General features: G+C 38.8%; 1 protein-coding gene across 1 annotated transcript; it reads left to right on the top strand.

Moving 5' to 3' along the window:
* Positions 1–410: 410 nt before the first annotated feature.
* Positions 411–1,148, top strand: LOC124368555. The gene has a single exon (XM_046825798.1). The coding sequence runs from the start codon at positions 411–413 to the stop codon at positions 1,146–1,148; it is 738 nt and encodes a 245-aa protein (XP_046681754.1).
* Positions 1,149–18,363: the final 17,215 nt, after the last annotated feature.

Here is an 18,363-nt window from a genome sequence, read left to right as displayed (position 1 = left end):
CTGTATCAAATCCCAGGCCTTTACAAAACCATGAGATCTTCTGAACAATGCTTTCCTGTTCCAACCCCTCTTCCGTATGCATAAGAACTCCTAGGGATCTTGAGCGTTTCCTCTGTAATGCCGGACATTCAAATATGACGTGCTTGGCTGTTTCGTCAGCCTCGCCACATTTCCTGCACAGTGTTTCCTGAACTGGAATACCTATTCTGTTCAGGTGACTTCGGAATATCCAATGACCTGTAATCTTTTTGTTCAATATCTACATTAACGACATAACTCGAAGACTGAGCTGTGACCACCTACTCTTCGCCGATGATTTGAAACTGTATGCGAAAGTTACTACACATCAAGATGCTATTAATCTCCAGGAAGATCTGAATCGGGTAGAGGAGTGGTGCCTGGAAAATAGCATGGCTCTCAACCTCGATAAGTGTGTCTGTATCACTTTCCACCGAACCGTCTCTCCAATAAAATTTGACTATTCTCTGAGCGGCATAACACTATCAAGAGTTACTACAGTAAAAGATCTTGGAGTGACCATTACATCTACACTCAACTGGGATGCACATGTTCGGTCGGCTTGCAGCCAGGCAGTGCGCAAACTCGGCCTGATACACAGATTTTCACAGCATTTCACTGATATACTCTCTTTCAAGACTCTCTACTGTACCTTGGTGCGCCCACATCTGGAGTACTGCTGTGTGATTTGGTCGCCACATCAGAAATATTTGATTGAGGATCTGGAGAGGGTCCAGAGGCGATTTCTCAGGCTGGTGGGGCTAAGGTTGGGCTATGGATACCTAGAGGTCTCTACACGCGAAGTGGCATCCCTTCTCCAACTACCCGCTCTTGAAACAAGGCGCTTCTACCATGATGCAATATTCTTGTTCCGCCTCGTTAACTCTACTGTGGACTGTCCTGAGCTGCTGGAGAGGATTTGCTTCCGGGTTCCTGCTGGTACTAGATCCCAATATCTATTTGCTAGATCCTCTGTTTCCTCATCATACTTGGCCAACTCTACGATGCGGAGAATTCAGCTTAATGGAAACCTTCTTCCTAACCACATGGATTTCTTCGCTTCCTCATTCCTAACCTTCAAACGGAATCTCAAGACATTTATCAACCTGCAACACACTGAAACCTCTTAATCACAACAAACACACACACACACACACACACACACACACACACACACACGCACGAACGCATGCACGCACGCACGCACACGCACACATATACACACATTTGAAAATCTATAGCCTAAATTATTTATCAATTGTTATCGTTAATATTCTATTATTTGTATTGTAATCTGCATTATTTATCTGTTATTGTATGTACTGTCACTGTTATCATATATTTATTACTGTTATCGCCAAGTTATCTTTAAGTATTATTGTTATTTTTGTTATTACACTCTTTCATTGTTAACTTGTTGTTAGAATTAATACTGTTATGTTACTGTTATATTTCACTCTTCTCTATGTAATGTGGTTCTGCCGTTGGAAATAAATGAAATGAAATGAAAATCAAACCAGTCACCTTTCTGTTCTCCGTTCTACTCATTCTAAGGGCATCTGCTGCAATGTTCCTTGATGGTCCCTTGAGCATCCGCTTTGCTTGTACATTCCCCTCAGTATTTCTCCAATGTTGTAGGTGTTTGTTAGCCATCCACTTGGTAACTGATCTACGTGCTAAGTTATATGAGACCCCACACGTTGGTTCAGGACCGGTAAGAGGACAGTTGGCTCCCAAGTTAGCGCAACTGTCTGCCCCTTCATTTCCTGTGATTCCTCTATGTCCAGGCACCCAAGTTAGAATAACTATTGGTTTTCGCCAGCAATTTCAAGACCTTATGGCATTCCCAGACTGTCTTCGAATTACAGTCATGGTTGGCCAAGGCCTGCAGAGCAGCCCTGCTGTCCGAGTTAATGTAGATGTTTTTGCCTTTGTAGCCCCTTTCCACATTAACTCTTGCACATTCTGCAAGGGCTGTAACTTCAGCCTGAAAGACAGTTGCCAGTTTACCTAGGCTAAAGCTTAAGTTAACCCTAGGTCTGGCTCCCCAGACCCCTGCCCCAGTACCCTTCAGAGTCTTTGACCCGTCCGTGTACCAGGTTAGAGCCTTCTTCATGTAGTCAGGCTCACCTTTTGACCATTCCTTCCTTTCAACAATGTTGACTTGAAATGGTTTTTCCCAGTCCGTAACCTTTGCCGTTCTGTCAGACATCATTTCTAGAATATATAGTTTGAGAATGTCAACGATCTTGGAGTGCTTACTAGCATGGTGATAATGCCAGTTCCCATTGCACTTCAGTCTGTAGGCAGCCATCCTAGCCTCTCCTATGACGAATATGTCTAGGGGTGGGAGGTTTAGCACTACTTCCATAGCAGCGGTTGGTGTTCCTCTCATGGCGCCCATTGTCCCCAAGCATGCCAACCGCTGTACCTTTGACAGGTTTTTTGCGGCAGTCACCTGTTGGACTTTTAACCACCATACCACTGAGCCATACACCATCATTGGCCTGATGACTCTGGTGTACAGCCAATGTGACATGTCGGGTCTAAGCCCCCATGTGCATCCTACCGCACGTCTCACCATCATCAATGTAGTCTGAGATCGTCTGATTATGTATTCCAGATGACAATTCCAGGTGAGTTTATCATCCAGTTTGACACCTAGATATTTGAACTCCCTGCTTATCTGTATCTGGCCCCCACATAGGACTGGCTGTGTGATTTCCAGTTTCCTTCTACTTGTAAATGGTATCATGACGGTCTTCGAAGGATTCACTGCAAGTCCTTCTTCGTCACACCATCGCTCCACAATGGCCAGTGCTCTCTGCATCATTTCCAGACACGTAGCCATATGCTTGCCTCTTATGAGTATGACAACATCATCTGCACGAATTAAGTTGGTCGGAGTGTTTTTGAACAAAATATTATTTGATCAGATGGTCGAATTAATGCAAAATTTGATGATTTGTGCATTAGACAAATTACTTACTTAACTAGTTGGGATTTTCCATTTTTAGAAGCATCAGAACTCTATTTTAGCCTAATATGACGTCTATATATGTATATATAAATGCTAATCTGGGCATACTCGTAGGCACAGCTATCAAAGAAAGGAAAGGATAACATTTTAATCAATAAAATCGGATAATATATTCGCCATATTTGGTCATAAATAACATCATTGGTAAAAGTGGTATGAGAAAAAACAGTTATATTTCCCCTCATAAATCTGTAGTCTTTTTTTTTAATTAGGTGTCAGAATTTTATTTTGGAGCAAAAGGTCGTAAGTAAATGTTCTGCGATGGCAAAAACTGCATTGCCACCGTGAGAGGGTTGGAGAAAAGAATGTAACTTTGTAGTTTATGTAGCATTGGATTTTAATCTGATGCTGGTTTGTATTTCTTTCCAACTACATCTTTAACGTTTTATAAATCATTTCTTTAACTTCCAGCCCTTCCTAAAGTTAAACCGTTACAGATTGATCAACAAGTTAGGAATATTCACACTGTTCGTAGAAGATGAAAATCGTCACGAACTACAAGCGCGTGGTTCGTCCATTTACTCCAAGACCAACCGTTAAGCCAAATATGGAAAGTGACAGATAATCTGTATGGGGTGCTAAATACATTTACGTTTTCATTTCTTAGTCTAGAAAACAATGTTATCTGCTCGGGATGTTTGTATTGATCAGGCAGCTAAAACTAAATTAACCAAGTCTCAAGTCCTTGAACGTATTAGCATTTACATTATTATAATTTTCAATTCGTGAACGAGTAAGTGAGTCAGTTGTCATATCAGTTAAACGTGCCTCTATACGAGTATATAGTATTATTGTTTAGAGCAGTGTAAGCGTTTAGCTTGGGAGTGATTTAAATTAATTTACTGCATATGGAAAATAATAAAGTAGAACGTTAGAAGATATATAAAATGTGCTACTCTTCATAAGGCAAGGAGAGCTACTCCTTTAAACACAAAGAATAATCTAAGAAGATTTGAATAGGTTAAAATAAGTTATATAATTAATTTCTTAACTAAGAGGTATATTAACAGTTTTAATAGCTGCGATAAAACTGACAAAGGGATTGAATCCGTTATAATATGCAGTTAATGGAGAACTATTTTATATCTACGTAATAAGTTTGTTTCACTAAAAATCAATGAGAACATTACTGCTGATTTATTATTTACTACATTTATGTTCATGATCTCTTTTAATTCGTAACTAACTAAGATATTATGTTTCTTAAAAAGCACGAAGAGGAAAATCGTCAATCTAAAGTATATAGAATTTTAAAACTTTATAATTACTCGTACAATGGTTAATGCATTAATACTAATAAGAAGCTTGCTTTAAAATGTACACCATAAAATCACAATGTAGCTATGCAAAATTAAACTTAAACTTCCTTAAAGAAGCAAAAGCTTTGAATATTTAATTAGACTAAATTATAAAAAAGTGGTGATTAGAAATAGTATACAAAATTATACTACACCAACGGAAATCATTAATTAGCTACCATCTTGCATCTTAATATTCTATGAATATTTAGGTGATAAAATATTAAATCCTACGAGGTTCAGTTTAACTTCGAGAATCGTTATTTGAATGTGTGAAATGAAATGCCAATCAAACAGTTTCAAAGAAGAGGGAGTACAACTATTTAAAATAACTAATAACTTTAATGTTAAATTATTACTAGTTGAGCTTACATAATTTTGAAGATAAATAAGGTAAGTTACACCTTTCAGACCCACATCACAATTAAGTACCGTTTACCCTACAACTACGTCGTGAAGCCCATTGGCACGTGACCCGCTCTCTTCAAAGAATTTCAGTAGAATAAGATTATCTCCCATTATCCAGTATCCTCTTAAACCCTTTAGCTACGCCTTAGGCACAAGAAGCCACGTACTCTCAACGGTGGATGACACAACTCGCAGATATAATGTAGAGTATTATCTGTAGAAGGTGGAGAAATTCTAATAGTATTATTATTCTACGTAAGGATTATACATGTAAGGTTTAATTTATGTTACAATAAAGATTAAGAAAGGTTCACAGTCCAGGGTCGGAAATATTAATTTCATATGTACTAAATTTATACGCTGTTATATTGATATTTCATAGTATTTCAAGTTCTAAGAGTGTAGTGTTCAAAACTTGAAAGGAATTCCACAGTGCAAATATAAAATCGTTCTAAATATGCTAGAAAGTAATTCGTGTGTTTAAAATAGTTTATGTTACCTGCAGTGGCGTAGCAAAGGGGGGGGGCTGGGGCGGGCCGCACAGGGTGTCACGTCTTTCGGGGTGACACCCACCCGGTCTCACAACTTTAAGAACAAACAAAAAATAAATCGTTAGCACAAAAATGTCTTTTTCGGGGATTTCTCCACTAGCACTAGCTCAGCTCTATGTATGATTCGGGGATTCCCGCAAAAGAGCCTGACGCTGTCGTTGGGGATTCCTCGTCCCATACTCGCGATCTTTGACGTTTCAGTTGCAACACTTCTCATTTGTTTCGTGAAGTGTGTTGTGTTTGGTTGGGGTGAATAGTTAAATTGAATTATTAATTGTGTGTATTATTCTATAGTGATAGATAATACAAAAGAAAAAATATATTATATCCATGACCTTTATCATATAAAATTTATTGCTTTTTACTTACGATGGGGTGACACCACCAACTACCGCAACGGGTGCCACCTAAGGTAGCTACGCCACTGGTTACCTGTGAACGTCTAGAGATTAACTGTTACTTGCAAATATTATATATGCAAATTAAAGCTTTATAACGTTCTTATGAGAATTAAAGGCCCTTATCTCAATAAAAATAATAAACTAAATTTTTAATTTTAGTAAAATTTTACATGGAGATTTAGTATTAAATAAACCATAAATTGGGTTGGTTATAAAATAAGATTTGAGATGCTTGATTATTTAAACCATTAATAAAATAAACTAACATGCTTTAAATATCAAGTTGATATAAACCTATAGATATAATCACAGTTATAAAGAGTGATTATTTCTACATAAATAATGTGTTGTTTCATTAATTTATTCAGATTTTCATCATAATTTACCCAGTTCTCATCTTATCCTACCTGGGTATAACTCTTGGGACGTACATACGGTAGCCATTCTGCAGTCTCAAATACTGATAGCATATTTTATTAACGACATACGGTGTTGTTTCTTGTGGTGGATAAGTTATTCGAGGGTACAATTGCTTGTCTTCTGGCTACTCAGTAGATGACGGAATGAGGTGGCGGAATCCACTGACCGCTCGGAATGAAAAGTCTGTAAGAAGAGACAAGGAGTGGTGTGAATAAAATCGAGTAGCTACTTGCAAGTAGGCACTCGCAACGAGGGGAGTGTCCACTCGCAGTCTCGAGTCACATTTATATTTCGTGTGAATAAACTTGGTTTGTTGAAAAGCGAGTGCCTACTCCCAGAGTCACATACTGGCGAGTGGGCACTCGCCTGTAAACGGGAGGGGGTGTGACCTTGGACAAGTCGTAACGTCATTAACCATGGGGCGATCCCGTATCCTTGTTTAGAACTGCAGTCCTAACTGAAGAAATTGTCTTGGATACAGTTGATCTGTGGACTCCGATGTCCTCTCCTACTCCAAATTGAAAGCCTGGGTCACCCAAATACCGTAGAAACACTTTCATTCATTCGGTTAACGTTTGTTAAGGCTCCACCGCGACGTTCTTCATCTTCTCCCAAAAAATGTTCGGTTAACCACAAAACACTCTCCCTACTTAATCTGTAAAGCGAACGATAGTCGTCCTCACGCGATTCTCTTCTGACTTTGTAAATTTTTCGAGCTCTAACTGGCATACATTCAGCCATAACTGAAGCGTGTGCACTCAGGGGTGGCGAGTCTGCTACTGAGGAGACTCACTTGTTTGAGAGTAGGCACTCGATGTAGCGAGTAGGCTTTGGTTTTTATTCACCTCAAAACAAGAGTGTCTACTCGGAGTCACATACCGCCTCATCGTTGGAGAGTAGGCACTCGTGGGTGGCGAGTCTGCTACTGAGGAGACTCACTTGTTTGAGAGTAGGCACTCGATGTAGCGAGTAGGCTTTGGTTTTTATTCACCTCAAAACAAGAGTGTCTACTCGGAGTCACATACCGCCTCATCGTTGGAGAGTAGGCACTCGTGGGTGGCGAGTCTGCTACTGAGGAGACTCACTTGTTTGAGAGTAGGCACTCGATGTAGCGAGTAGGCTTTGGTTTTTATTCACCTCAAAACAAGAGTGTCTACTCGGAGTCACATACCGCCTCATCGTTGGAGAGTAGGCACTCGTGGGTGGCGAGTCTGCTACTGAGGAGACTCACTTGTTTGAGAGTAGGCACTCGATGTAGCGAGTAGGCTTTGGTTTTTATTCACCTCAAAACAAGAGTGTCTACTCGGAGTCACATACCGCCTCATCGTTGGAGAGTAGGCACTCGTGGGTGAGTCGAGTCGGCTGGTTTTATTCACCTGACGGTCGAGTGGGCGCTCGCAAAAAAACGATATTGGAGTAGACACTCGCCGAGTCAAGCTTTTATTCACATGACTAAAGATGCTCTTTCACTAGTACTCCGTGTTTCGATGTTACTGGATCTATCCATGTAGGTATCGATCACAGATTTCAGTGATCAAACAGATTTCAGATTGCAAAAAGCTTGGGGATGACAAGAAGGCACAAGTAATTGTAATCTTTAATATTATTCATGTTGTTTCATGTTAATATATTTATTATATTGGAATTCCTCCTAACAAGATCTCACACGATTGTCTAGTTGTATTCTTCAAATTTTAATACTCAATATTAGTATGTATTATTTAGCTTTTAATGTCGTGTAAGCTGCAGTTCTTCAACGTTTTCAACATCAACAAGTCATCTATTTTGGGTTTTTTTATAATTTATGGGTGGTTTCGTTTTGCAAACTAATAATTCTGTTACTATACGCTGAAACGTAACCGTTTTTTTAAGTTTGAAAAGCGAAATTAGGCTTAGATTATTATGTAGTGCCCCTACACTAAAATATTTAAATAAACTACGTTTGTAAAAATTAAAATTCTTAATATTAACACTTGTTAAGGTGACAACTTTTTTAAGCTTCTTCAGTTACCATAATTATCGCTGTTTATACATAAATAAAATGTCTAAAAAGTGAATAACGGTTTCCTCCCTGAACGGTTATTACAGCTCATCACAATATTGACACAGAAAAGCTTCAACAAACTCCTGCCTCTTATTTTTGCAGCTGTAAGGAAGTGCTTGGTTACAGCAAAACTAAAACAAAGACATAAGCTGTAAAAATATCATTCTTCTTCTTATTTCTATCTTTCTTACAAGCTTCCAATTCATTCTATTTTCATATTATTGTATATAATTGAAATATGTATGTATATAAAGTAAATATTTTGCACATTTTCAAGTGTAATTCAAAGTAAATATAAAATATTGTGCCTTCTTTTATGAATAATTATATAAATTATATTCTACAACTAAATAGTATTAGTTAATTTTTATAATCTAAATCATTATATTACTAGTACTTTCGGGAATAACCATTATATTAGAAATATATTTACTATCAAGTGTTATTGGGTATATAACAATCAAAACAGGCACTAACACATATGTTTGCAACTGGTTCCATTTATTTAAACATTTCATAAATACACAACATACGAGTATATTAGAAAATACTTTGGATTCGGATATAAAGAATCTTTTGAAAAGGGCTAAATGAAAACAGTGTAAGATGTAACGTTATGCATGTGTGAAATCCAAATTTTATAAACAAATCAAAAGAAACATAAACTATTTTATTAGATTCAGTTAAATTCCGATAGCTAAGTTTGTTTTAGATTGTTAACTTTCAATGGGTCAACACCATTTCTACAGAATGAAAAATTGTCAATATTAAGTGAAGGACGGAATCATTGTCCCATCAATGAGATCACCTCTACATCTATGTTATGATGCTAGATAAACCAAATGAAGCTCTTTTGTGATCTAGGTGTCTCTTATGTCAAAACGATGCCACACGAATACAACTAAGAACTCCTTGTATTACGTTTCACATACTGAGATCATGGCAAGTACTAAGTAGTATTGCCAAGGCACTATACTATTTCGGTCTTCTAATTTATTTTAAAACTTCAATCTATTATTACATTGTCTGTGTACATCAAAATATTATTTGTATATAAAATCAAATATTATTACCATCGCCATAAAAAGCGTAGTTGACAAAATACAGCCTTTTAGTCTATTGCCATTAGATCATTAGGTTGTATTTCTGAAATGATATGAAATTTGTGAAACTAACTCCGGCCTAAGCTCCTATAACATGTTGTGACCTTTAAAGTATGAATAAAAATTTTTTTTTTATAAAGTAAATAAAAACCAACGTTTATATTCCTGTATCTCGCTAAATGCACAGTTTGAGCGCCAAAAGTCTAGTCACTCAATTTTGATTTCAGATAACTTTACATTGTAAAAGACTAGATCAGTAACAGTCTAAACATGTTTAATCCGTCATGAATTAGTTTATTTCGTAGTAAATAGGCGCGTTGAAACAGAACTAGACCATAATCTCTTCAGTGATTCCAACGTACTTTTATTCAGCAAGTGAAATCACATTTGTCGTACAATACAAATCGACGTTGGCTTTAGCGTCTGTAGGCCTACGGTACTTCCGAGGTTAGACACCTTAGCAACCCAATCGACACAGGACCAACCACTCTCAATACCACATCGTCGTCGACCTTTTTGAGTGTCGTTTTATGGCTTACTAAGTATGGCAAATCCGCTCTTGTGGATCATCGTATAGTGTTACACTCCAGAAAGTATCGTAGTATCGTATAATGTCATACTTAAGGCAGCATCGCACCTTTGCATCACGTCACACTCTAGGGAGCATCATATATTATAACACTCCAGAAAGCATTCTAGCATCTATGATGTCATACTTTAGATAGCACCTTTGTATCACGTCACACTCTAGGGAGCATCATATATTATAACACTCCAGAAAGCATTATAGCATCTATGATGTCATACTTTAGATAGCACCATCGTATCGTGTCACACACTAGGGTTCATGGTTTAGTTTTACACTCTAGGCAACATTGTATATTCTCTCACTCTAGCATCGTATAATATCATACTCAAGGGAGCATCGTATAGTTTCACACTCCAGAATACATTGTAGCATCGTATAATGTCATAGTTTATGCAGCACCGCACCATCGTATCATGTCACACTCTAAACAACATTGTATAAGGTTATTCTTTTGGCATCATCGCAACACCGTATCGTGTCACACACTAGGGATTATCGTATATTGTCACACGCCAGGCAAAATTGTATAAGGTTATTCTTTAGGCATCATCAAATCAAATCAAATTAAATCAGATTTTTATTGCCGGAACATTACACAACGCATGGCAAAAGTCAAATATTTACTTTTTACTTGCTAAAATTTTTTTCATACACACCAAAAGAAATCTCATTCAAACATACAATTTTGTAAACTTGCCTACATCCATTCATTCACCAATTAATGCCACTTCCAGCGACGAATTTAGTCAGTCTTTTTAATTGGTGGTCTCCCAATCATAAGCAAAAAAACTCGTCAACATTATAAAATGTTTGTGATAATAAAAAGCGTTTTAAACGAGTTTTTAACACCTTGAGCGTTGGAGTGTTTTTAATTGAATCTGGTAACTTATTGACGAAATGAACACCCGCCTTTGAAGGCAAGCGTTCATAAACTAACGTTCTGTGTCTACCAGTTCGGTAGTTATCTCTGCCTCTAGTCTCATACACATGTATGTCTCGGCCATTCGTCATGGCACATTTAGACATACAAAACAGAGTTGTTTCCAAGATGTAGAGACTGGGCAGCGTCAACAGTTGCAAATTTTTGAAGGCTTCCTTGCACGACTCTCTAAATTTCAACTTAGCAATAATGCGGATCGCTTGTTTTTGCAGCTTGAACACTATCAGGAATTGATTGTTTGCACCAGCTCCCCACAACACCAGCCCGTAAGTGATATGGGGGTAAATCAAGCCATAATACGACACCATCAGCACCTGACTCGGGCAGTATTTGGCTAGAGACCTCAAAACATAAATGCCTGAGGCCAATTTGGAGCAAACGTGGTCGATGTGATCGTTCCAAGTCAACCCTCGATCTAGTTATATTCCCAGGAATTTCGAACAATACACTTCTTCGAGCATGGAGTCAGCCAACATAACAGCTGACTTGTCATGACTATCTCCTGATCGTAAAGAAAAATTTACAAAATTGGATTTTTCAGAATTTGTTTTGAGATTGAGGCTGTTAAATTTTGGATACAGTTGTTGATTTCAACAAAACTCTGCTGTTCTAGAATCAATTTTGATTTGCTAGTGAAACAGAGAGTCGTGTCATCGGCATACTGCACTAGTCTTCCGTGCAGAAGTGATGAACCTACATCATTGACATAGATCAGGAAGAGAATTGGACTGAGAATTGAGCCCTGTGGGACACCATAACTCAGGTAAATTGGTTCAGATAATTTGTTTGAGATCTGGACAATTTGAGTTCTGTGGATTAGAAATGATCTGAGCCACTGGAGAGGCACGCCTCGGATGCCATGAGATTCAAGTTTGTCAAACATTGTAACATGGTCAACACAGTCGAATGCTTTCGATAAGTCTAGGAACACACTCAATGTGTGATCCCGACGTTCTAACCCCTCTACAACCATGTCGACAAGATTTACAACTGCGTCTATTGTCGACTTACCCTTCCTGAGCCTAACTGGTCTCCAGATAGCTGGTTGTGCTTATTCAAATACCGGTACTGAAGCATTCGAGTCAAGAAAAGCTTTTCGAATATTTTGCTTATAACTGGCAAAGTTGAGACAGGCCGATAATTTTGTGGAGATTGGGGATCGTCTTTCTTGAAAATAGGCGTTAAATAGCGGTTTTGAGGAGTGAGGGAAAGACTCCTTGTTCAAAAGATAAATTTACTGATTGGGTTAATGGTCTCACAATATGCTTTGAACATTTTTTTTATGAGCCACGTGGACATTATATTTAAATCGAATTATTTTTTCAAGCTCTTCCTCAATGACAGGTGCCAGTGCCAGGGATGCTACTGAACAGTGCCTTCGTCTTGGGATTCCTTGTGGGGGTGATGGGCAAGGGCCTTGCTCACAAGCAACAGATCCGAAGAATTTGTTAAGCCTATTTGCAACCTCCACCGCTTCTTCCACAAGTCTATCACCACTTTTTATTTTGATTTGTTTGTTATATGATTTGTTTTTATTGTTTATGATGTCCCATGCAGTTTTAGAAATATTTTTGGAAGATATAATTGATTTGGAAACATCATATGCCTTTGCAGCTTGGATAACTTTTCTGTAAATTAGTTTGTAATATCGAAAAAACCGCTTGAATTCTTCATTGTGGGACGTCTTCTGAATTTCTGAGAAAATCTTTAGTTTTTCTCTAGAAACTAAAATTCCTTTATTTATATTTGTTGTTTACCCTTTTGGGACAAACTTGTATGGTTTTGAGAGGACAGTACATGTTCAGATGAAAGTTGAGTGTATCACTAAACCTTTTAAAATGCTCTTCTACTGAATGAATTGATTCTTGGGATTTCCAATTTTCTTTAAAAAGGTAAGTGTTGAGGAGAGCGATGTTTCCTGGCCTTAAGTCTCTTATTTTTTTCGTGATTTTGAGCTCCCTCTCGATTTTTACTCCACTAATTATAGCCTCTTGGCGGTAGTGGTCCGAGATAGCTGTATCAACCACGGACACTGTGACACTTGGTAGATTGTAGATACTGTATGATGTTGTCAATTGTCGACTGTGTTGGCGTTTTGACTAACAATTCTAGGTTAAATGACCTTAACAAGTCGACAAATCGTGTGGTGGAAGGATGATTAGTGTCCATTGCATTGATGTTGAAATCACCCATTAGGACATAATCCTGTTGGTGGCTAGTCAAATCCATCAGTAGGGCTTCAAAATTTGTAAAAAGATTTTCCTCATTGCCATTGGGAGACCTATAGATTCCGATGACGGTCAATTTTGATCTGTTTGTATTGAATTTTATCCTAACTGCTTCAAAATCTTTTTCGGTAGTTTTTACGGGTGAAAATGGAGAAAAAGTATAGTTTTTTCTGAGAAACATGGCGACTCCTCCTCCTTTGGAAAGTTGTCGGCAATATGAATTAGCCAATGTAAAATTTTGAATTTGACATAGGTCGATGTTCTTGTCATTAAAACCGTTTTCAGTTAAAACAAGTACATCTGTTTTCATTTCTGCACACATCAGTTGAATTTCGTCAAGCTTGTTAGTGGCAGATTGGGCATTTCGGTCGGATTCGAATCTGATTGAGAAGTTTTGAATTCGTTTGTATTTGTTGGGTAAAGTGAGTCAATTTTGTTCGTCGGCCGGACGTGTGGCCCCTTAAAAACAGAATGGATTATAATAGAAGGCACAGGTGATGAGGTGGCAGGGGAACAGCTGGTGACGGCCTCGGCAAATGTCTTGTTGCCAGGACGTGTCATCGCGCCTGCTGGAGGTGGCACCAGCGCGAGTCTCGAGGAAGCAGATCCTGGCGTCTTAGCAGAGGAACTGGTCTCGATGTAGTGGACCCAACGATGACCGGCTTCACAGACTGCACTGCCGTTGGAGATAGTGCCTCCGAGCTCAGTTGTTGGCGATCTTGAACAGGCAGTGAAGACAACGGAGTGGAAGAGGCCGCAGAAGAAGAGTCAGCATGAGCAGGCGAGGTTGGGGGCCGGAATGGTTAGTGACTTATCGAAACGATCAAGACACCCCAACAGAAGCTCAGCCAGCAGCCGCTTGCCAGGCAGTCACAAGTGCATACCGTGTTGGGTCTTCTGATCTCGTCGAAATTTAGCATCTGTATTCCTTTATATCGAACAGACAGCTCCTCGATGTAGAAGTTAACGAGGGCAATACGCTGGTTCACGGCGTGATCCATAGAGGGATCATGTCGATGCGGAACAGTGGACATGATGACGGCCGACGAGCTGAGGCGAGCAGTTAACTGTCGCTCTAGGTGCTCAAAGATGGTATAGGACTCATCGGCGGCGACATCGTTTGTTCCAGCGAACAGGACATAGCAGCTCCCAGGCGGAGGTAGACTACTATCAGTCACCGTCAGAAGCTTGGCCCCCGGCCTGCTGGTGCCGCCCACCCTGGTTGATAATAATAATATAAATTTATTGCGGTAACAATAATAAAATTGCATACAAACGTCACAGAATATTTAAATAATAGAAAGGTAGGCCTACACTTCATTCACTCACGCACACAGTCACATGTTTCTCTCATTCACTCTCATCTTCATTCTCACCAGACAATCCTGCCACTGCCACACCAGAACCAGAGGATTGATCGTGTTAGTTTTGAATTTCGTCCCAGCGGCTCTCCATAAACTCGTCAACTGAGTAAAACACCCTCGACACCAAAAGGTGTCTTAGTCGAGTTTTATATATATTTTTTTTTTGTCATTCAATTGTTTGATCTCTTCAGGGAGCTTATTGATTAGCTTGACACCAACCTCAGACGGTAAACGTTCGAATGCTGCAGTTCTGTGTTGTTGAACGCGGAAGTTGTCCCTGCCTCTAGTCCCATACTGGTGAACGTCCCTGCCTTGAACCAAGTTACACTTAGAACGGCAGTACATGACAACCTCCAGGATATAGAGACAGGGCAAAGTCAGCAATCCAAGCTCCCTGAAGGTGTTTTTGCATGAATATCTGAAGTTCAATTTTGAAATGATTCGGACAGCTTTCTTTTGACTTCTAAATACACGTTCGAATTTGTATTTAGAACAGCTGCCCCACAGTCTCAAACCGTATGTCAGATGTGGATATACCAAGCCAAAGTAGGCTGTTCTTAGTATATCCAAAGAGCAGAATTTTGCAAGGTTCCTTAAGACATAAATGCCTGAGGAACCTTTGAACAAATGCTGTCAATGTGATCGTCTCAAGTCAGCCCTCGATCTAGGTGCATTCCGAGGAACTTGGTGGAATCAGTTTCTTCTATTAGAACATCATCCGCCATCACGGCAGCGAAGTTGTCAGGTTCTTGCTGCCGAATAAAGAAATTTACAACGCTTGATTTGGAACTGTTGGTCCTCAGATTTAGTGTTGAAAAAATACTGAATACATGAATTCAGTTCTAAAAATGAGTTGATTTCTAATTCATGTTTTGTTTTTGCTCTGATGCAGAGAGTTGTATCGTCAGCATACTGAACCATCTTCCCTGTAAGGATCGATGAGTTCAATCTGTTGACGTACACAAGGAATAGGACAGGTCCAAGGATAGATCCCTGTGGGACACCGTAAGTCATTTGAACCTTTCCTGACAGGGTATTCGCAATCTGCACACACTGGCTTCTATCCCTGAGGTAAGACGAGATCCATTCGTGCGGCAGACCTCGAACACCACATGTCGTCAACTGGTACAACAGTGATGGACTCACGCGCTGTCGAACAAGGCCGATCAGATGACGGACATGGCTGTCACCCTCGACATACACCGCTGGAAATAGCAACTTTTTTTATCTCAGAACCCTGGGGTGGTTATTACATATATGATGGTTGTACGATATATTTGAGAGATTGTTCCTATAGGCATTTTTTGTTAATTTTGGATTTTTAACAGGTTTTTTTATAGCGCTTATGCTCAGATAACATATTTTTGGTTTTTGGGTTACTCTTCGAATTCTTCTTTGATTTATTTTGTACCACCACCCAGCCCTTGTTTTCTGAATCGCTCTGATGAGTCTTACTTTTCTTCACCGCTTCAGCCTTGAGACACTCCAACTCAGCCTCCAGCACCTCTACGGTAGTCTTGAGGCTGGCAACTAAGTCACGGATTTCACTGCAGCGCGGGTCTTCGCAGGCAGTAGACGACGACAGGTCACATTGTAACAGCAACCAGCTGTACGGCCTCCAGGAGTCTCGATCGTTGACAAGTTCGCTACAAACAGCTGATCGGTGAATTGGAGAAGACGTGAGTCCGACTGAATAGAGTTTTCGAGAATATGTTCTCGTTCAGCCGTAAGTTGGTCGATACGCCTCTCAATTCCAAGTTTTCGGCTTCCAACCCACTTGAATTCCGAGGAAGGGCGGATCATCGGAACACCGTATCGTGTCACACACTAGGGATCATTGTATATTGTCACACTCCAGGCAACATTGTATAAGGTTATTCTTTAGGCATCATTGCAACACCATGTCGCGTCACACACTAGGGAGCATCGTATAGTGTCACACTCCAGGCAATATCGCAATATCTTATCATGCCACACTCTAGGAAGCATCGTACGTATATAGTGTATATAGTCACATTTCAGAAAGCATCGTAGCATCTTATATTGTCATACTTAAGAAACATGGCAACATCGTATCGTGTAACACAGAGAGCATCGTTTATGTTTTCATTGCAGAAATGATCATAGTATCGTATAATGTTCAGGCCCATACAGAACCGTAAAAAAGCCGCTGTTACATAGTCGCATTCAACACAATGCAGCAATCATACATTCTAAGGCATTGTTTAATTAGTATACTTGTGCAGCAGACTCAATATTATACTGTAACAGTACAAACTCAATATCAAAGTTCTTTGTATTGTTCGGCATGATAAATAAATCATTGAGAAAGGAGTACACTAAGTAGAAGAAAATGTGGAAATATTAAATCACTAAATATTTTATAATTCTATCTTGTTCTTTTTCCACATTTTGTTGTTTATTTCAAATTAAATTCTTAGTTTACAGTTTTTTATTTTCAACCGAATCTGTATTATATCGCTGTTAACTAAACTGATGTTCGTTTCTTTTTATAATAAGAACATACTTAGGTTCATAATGTTCTTGTAATTTCAGGGCATTAAATTATTATTTATAAAAAAATGTAACGTCTAAAAGATTTTCTATTGAGCATTACTGAGTATTTTTTAACAGTGTCGGGATTATTATAAGAAATAAATTGAGAGAAATGAGTGAGAAAGAAGTGAAATGGCCCTAATTCTTATTATAATTATAATTACTTATATTATACTCACGATAGTTAAAAAGACTGTACTTTGAAAGGATATCGGATAGGCGTATTATTACCTCAAAACCGCAGCTTGGCGGAATCGGCTTAGAGAAAAACTATCTTCCATATGTTACTAAACAACAACATTGATAACCAACACCAAAACTAGTGACTCTGATACAACCGGATCACGTGTCAATTTATCTATCCACCAAACGACCATTATAGGCTAGTACCGAGCATACTTTCTGGTCTGGTGAATAACCAAACTACGAATAATCACTTACTATCACATACTTGGCCAGTTATGATCTAACTTATCACTCAACGCAGAAATTTCACCCTACAATAATTGATAACAATTCCATAAATCTCGCCCCCTCTATTGCAGAATATACAGGGTGTTCATTTGTAAACTTCAAACTCGTATTATAAGACTTGTAGCCCAGGTATCAAAATTCTGTAAACGGGAGTGTATCTGTATATTACTAAATGGGAAACAAAAAAATGAAATCGGCCAAGCCGTTTGGTATCAGCAGCCAATAATGTAATTTCTTACACAACAATTGTTAGTCTACAAACTACTGTGCTACTGTTAATAACAACAGCATTACTCACTGAATACGGTTGTAAATCCTTTGTAAACTTCAAATCAATGTTCAAATTGGTAGCCATTGTTGTTTAAGCAAAAAAATATTCAAATTCGTGCCTAACCTTTCTAAAAGTTTCTCTGATTAAGCGTTAGCATTCAGCAGTACTCCTGTTTTTTGTCTTGGACACTGGTGGTATGTGTTTTAAAACAACTGATTTCAAAGCCTTTTTTGTGACCCCACAAAAAATAAGGCTGGACCTTGTGTTTTCACCATATGAACATGAGTTTCCGGTGCTTACTTTCCCATCTGTTTGTCTGTATGTGTCTTTTATTAAAAAATATTATCTTAAAAAAATAATGAATGCAAAAAAAATTATAATATCTTTAATATTTTCGTGTAAAAAGTCACACATGCGTAACAGACCTTTTGGTACAATGTCACGATTCTACAATTATAGAAAGTGGTACGGCCAGGCCCGTTTTACCGAATAGGCACGGTAGGCCCGTGCCTAGGGCGCTAGGCAATTGGCATTTTTGGGGGGGGGGGGCGCAAAAAATGGAAAAACAAATTGCCGTGGTTGTATCTGCATGCATCATCATCAAACGGACTTTTTCTAGGCTGTATTGAACTGATTAGTGAATTTAATCCATTTCTCG

Source organism: Homalodisca vitripennis, chromosome X, assembly GCF_021130785.1.
Source record: "Homalodisca vitripennis isolate AUS2020 chromosome X, UT_GWSS_2.1, whole genome shotgun sequence".
Classification (NCBI taxonomy): domain Eukaryota; kingdom Metazoa; phylum Arthropoda; class Insecta; order Hemiptera; family Cicadellidae; genus Homalodisca; species Homalodisca vitripennis.
This window is presented reverse-complemented; position numbering and strand designations above follow the sequence as displayed.

Coding starts and splice junctions, on each gene's coding strand:
- LOC124368555 (XM_046825798.1), top strand. CDS start 411: ATGGCTCTCAACCTCGATAAGTGTGTCTGTATCACTTTCCACCGAACC.